The sequence below is a fragment of the Melanotaenia boesemani genome, chromosome 19 (assembly GCF_017639745.1).
Source record: "Melanotaenia boesemani isolate fMelBoe1 chromosome 19, fMelBoe1.pri, whole genome shotgun sequence".
NCBI lineage: Eukaryota > Metazoa > Chordata > Actinopteri > Atheriniformes > Melanotaeniidae > Melanotaenia > Melanotaenia boesemani.
The window spans coordinates 7,817,527-7,822,274 of NC_055700.1; the positions used below are offsets into that span (position 1 = coordinate 7,817,527).

The 4,748-nt window shown below is 35.3% G+C and overlaps 1 protein-coding gene across 1 annotated transcript; it reads left to right on the forward strand.

The window, feature by feature from the left end:
• The first annotated feature begins 20 nt into the window (after positions 1–20).
• LOC121629923 (scavenger receptor cysteine-rich type 1 protein M130-like) lies at positions 21–3,871 on the forward strand. The gene is made up of 6 exons (XM_041969855.1): positions 21–88; positions 252–287; positions 376–681; positions 2,056–2,373; positions 3,230–3,364; positions 3,461–3,871. Exons 1-6 carry the CDS (start codon positions 46–48, stop codon positions 3,766–3,768), a joined length of 1,146 nt encoding a protein of 381 aa, XP_041825789.1. The 5' UTR covers positions 21–45; the 3' UTR covers positions 3,769–3,871.
• The last annotated feature ends 877 nt before the right edge of the window (positions 3,872–4,748 follow it).

Consider the following 4,748-nt stretch of genomic DNA (forward strand, 5'->3'; position numbering starts at 1 on the left):
TCTACTATGCCTTAAACTGCTCTCACCATTTTTTGTGGCCCAGTCATGGGGAAACATCAAAAAAGCTTCCACTATTTTTTGGCTATTGGTGAGATATGTTTTTATTATTTTTCTTTTGAATATACAAACAAAGTTGATTACAAGAATGGCTAAATATCTTAAAGATCATTGTAGTTCTTCCTTTTAGAAATGATTAATTTCGGAAACAAGTAATAATAATTAAACAATGGGTATTTTTTTCTTCTTTCCAGTTGTTTGTGTGTCTGTCTCATTTTCAATTGCTACAGGTCAGTCATATTTAAGAAATTTGGTGTTTTTTTTATAATGTATAAGTAGATATTTCAAATTAATACTGTTTAATCTTTCTTTTGTTAGATATTAGATTAACTGGATTAGCAACTCGATGCGCTGGAAGAGTTGAAATCTACTACAACAGCAGCTGGAGAACAGTCTGCAGGAACAACTGGGACATGAATGGTGCTGAGGTGGTTTGCACACAGATGAAATGTGGGAAAGTACTGAATGCCAATCACTCTACTACTTTTGGTTTAGGAACGGAAAGTGCCTGGCTTGAATATGTTGCTTGCCCAGGCAAAAAAATCCGATTGACAAACTGTGAGTTCAAGCAAAATGGGACACACAACTGTGGGCACAGTAAAGGTGCAGGTGTTGTCTGTTCAGGTGAGAAAGATTACAGATTGGGGTTAACACACTAATTGTTCATTACAATTTTACAAATAAACTGTCGAGCTAGACTGCATAGTGATGTGTTGGTTAGTTGTCTCACAGTAAGAAGGTTTCTGGTTCAAATACAAGCTGGGGCCTTGCTGGGTGAAATATGGATTTACCACCGAGATGTTGCTTGACAGTGTTGACAGTTTCAGTGTGGAAATAAGATAAGATAAGATGAGATAAGATAAGATAAGATAAGATAAGATAAGATAAGATAAGATAAGATAAGATAAGATAAGATGAGATGAGATGAGATGAGATGAGATGAGACAAGACAAGATCATTTATTGATTCCACGGTGGGGAAATTTCACTGTTACAGCAGCTTAAACACGAAGTAAAAGAGACATTAAACAACAGTCAAAAATAAAAAAATAAAGACACAAAAAACAGTTTGTACAATAAATAGTAAGTAATAATAACAGAAAAAGAAAGAAACAGTATTTATATACAGAGCCTCACCCAGTTTGATGTGCAGTGGTGAGGTGTTATTACACAGGTGAATATGGATTTATAGAAGATATGAATTAACCGTATAACTAAATGAGTGGAATGAAAAAAAGACCATAAAGTGCATAGCTAGGACATCAGTAAACATCAGTGCAATGAGATAAGTATGAGCACGTACAGTACTGAGATTACATAACTGTTAACATAATTTAGGATAACTTACGGTCATCTTTGTGGCATGTTTGGGGATCATCATGGGGATTAGGGATCTCTCCATTGTAGTTCAGCAAACCAGGACCCCCAAAACATCATCTTGCATAGATTCCCCCACATATCACCTAGTTAGGAAAGACCCTGGTCTTATAAAGGCAGAATACATTTCAACTGATGGATCCAGCAAACTGCCATTCAGCAAAGATTTGGTTAAAAAGAAATTATAGACAGCAAAAAAAAAACAACAAAAAAAAAAACGACTATATATACAGATATTGGAAAACGGTCATGAATGGGTTTTGTTAAGAGAAAGTGTCACAGGCTCTACATGGTCTATAACAGATAAAAAAGGATTAAACTGATAATTAGATTTATAAAAAAAAAAATATTTGAAACTGCTCTCTGCCCCATTTCTCAGCCTCTTAGCTTGACCAAAATGTGCCGCTAAACAGCCTAATCCAGAAAAAGACTATTTTGTAACGTTTTGTATTAAAATAAATGTTATTCCAAATTACTTCCAAAACTTTAAGTTCCTCTCATAATTTTTCAGTCACAGAAAGATGATTTGGAGCAAAGTTTTATGTGTTACACAGGGTAACTGGTGTACACTGTTTTTCAGAAATAGATACCCATTTCACTTTATTGTCCCTTTGTTATACAGAGTCACTGCAGCAGCCAAACATCTCCATATTTTCTCCTGATAGAGGGCTGGTCTGGAGTAACAAAGGTGCGGAAATCACCACTGGTTACAGCTTTGTCATCACCTGCTCCACTGACTCCAGCTACACCCCAGGTCGTTTCGTCCTCGTCGGTCCTGTCTCCAACAGATCCCATGAGGCAATCAACCAGTCAGCCTCCTTTCACTTCCCTGCAGCTTATTATGAACACCAGGGCAACTACAGCTGTGTATATGAGGTGTCACTGTCCTCAGGAAACTTCACATCTACTAAGTCAGGGCAAATCCAAGTCATCATTACATGTGAGTACTTTACAAAAGTCAATATACTGTAGCTGTCATACCCAATGAGACAATAATAGTAAAGGAACCAAGACACAACACTTTATATTAAGTTCAAAGATGAGCAAATATCATAAATAGATGGTTCTTGATTTACTTTGGCCTTGTAGTGTATCAGTAAACTACTCTACTTTTCTTATCTTTTTTATCATAGTCCTTTTAGATATTTATTGTTATCTGTGTGTTTGTGACTGATTGTTTATTTTACTGCTGGCTGTACAACAAATTACCCTCACGGGATAACAAAGACTCCTTGAATCTTGAACTGAAATAAATTCTCAAACTGACGGACAAACTTAAAGTAAAAGTATAGCTCCAGTTCTCACTTGAGTTAAACAATAAGAACATCAGCAGTGATTAAATTTGATATATTTTTTTATTTATTTTATTATATGTATTTATTCTTCCTTTTTCATGAGTTGTCACAACGGCAACTTTTGCAACTTACAGTAGATAACTGTAATGGTAAAGGATTACTGTTACTTTTAATAAAAAAAAGCTAACATTTACCATGTTAACATGAAATCTTATTTCCTATGTCACAAAATTATGGAAAAAAACATGGCAACATTTTTGCAGGTGCCATTAGGAAAATATCAAGATAAAAAATAAAGCTTTCGATACAAACATGATGAAAAACCATAGTTTTAAAATATTTCATTCCTTTTTATATACATAATTATTAAATTTACTTTCAGTTAGTTGCAGCTAAGCATTAATGGCTAATGCATCACTTTTTATGGTGGAAATTTGCCAAAAGATCTTGTAATTTTCTTTTTTCTTTTTTTTTTTTTTTTGTTTTATTTTCTTTTTTCAGTGCCCTGGTTGTTGTTGATAATTTCTGTGGCTGCTGGGAGTGTGCTGCTACTCCTGCTGGTCTTGTTGGTGGTCTGGCTGGTCATGAGGAGAAGAAAACGATTCGAGCTGCCACCAGTTGTGGTCCAAACTCAGAGTCTGTGCTTACAATGATACACATTTATATAAATGTTTATTTAAACATGTCAGGAAATGCATTTTTATATTTGTGTTTCATTTTGATGTGTTTCAGTGAATGACATGAACTCTTATAAAGATGATTCAGAGGATGAGGGGGACTATGTGAATGTTGAGTCAGGGGACGCCACCAGACAGATGACACCAGCAGAAACTGAGGAGGATTCTGATGGTCATGATTATGAAGGCGTGGACAGTGATAACAGCTGCGTTGAGGCCAATATTTCTGCAGTACACTACAAGAAGGAACTAGAAGACAAAGAGGATACCAGTGATGATGAAAATGACTATGTTAACTTAGCAGAATCATTTTCTGAACCATTTTTGGACATTTATGGAGATGATGTGTATCAAAACTTTTAGGTTGCAACTAATTCTACACAGAATATGAACCTGAACACAGAACTTAAACACTTCCATATGTATTGAACTATAATATATTTAAGTGTGATCAAATATTCTTTAACAACATTCAAATAGGGTAAATGAATTCTCACAGCCAGCTTGAGCACAGCTGCATGTTCTCTTTTTCCATAAATGCTGCAGTTACCTTTAACTTTTTCTCATAACTGTTCTTGAACATCGTTTAACCTGTTGACATGAAAATGATCAGTTAAGCACTGGATCATGAAAATGAAAAAGTCATGGCAACCATAATCCATCTCCATGCATCAAACAACACATGCAGATGGTTTATTTAATGTAATATTAATCCGTCCAGAAAGCAAATAACAACACTCTGATTCTGAAGGGGGATGTTTGCCTACTGAGGATGATGAATGGTCATCTAATGACAGTGAAAGTCATGCTTCTCTTTGAAATCACAGTGCATGCATCCATAATAATAATAATGTACCTAAAACATCACATGTGGGACTTGACAACTCCGAAGCTGTGCCGAACCGAGGTCAGGAAGGCAGAATTCGAATATTTAGGAGAGTTTTTGTATGTGGTCGATGCAGCAGGGGTGGAAATTATATATTATCTTTATTCCCTTGAAGTTAATGCGGCCAATGAGGTACAATATTTTACTTGTTTTTCATTGTTAATGTCATGTAACTGTGATGCCAAGTAAGCCTTTAATTTTATATTAAGGCAAAGTTTGTTTTTTTATTATGTCTTGTGTATTTCTGTTTTATTTATGTAAGCCCTCTATTTTTGCTTGAAGTTTATTTGAGTTCGTATTTCTTTATTGCGGCATAATTGGGGCAACCAAGGATCATTTAAAGTCACGTTGAAGACACTGTCCTACAATAAATGCCTGTGAAAACCCAAGAACGATTATGAGCTTGATTACACTTCGAGTAACGATGGGTGTGTCCTTACGGCACACTGAAATGACA

Coding starts and splice junctions, on each gene's coding strand:
- LOC121629923 (XM_041969855.1), top strand. CDS start 46: ATGGGGAAACATCAAAAAAGCTTCCACTATTTTTTGGCTATTG. Junction 682..2,055: donor TGCAGGTGTTGTCTGTTCAG/GTGAGAAAGATT, acceptor TTTGTTATACAG/AGTCACTGCAGCAGCCAAAC. Junction 2,374..3,229: donor AATCCAAGTCATCATTACAT/GTGAGTACTTTA, acceptor TTCTTTTTTCAG/TGCCCTGGTTGTTGTTGATA.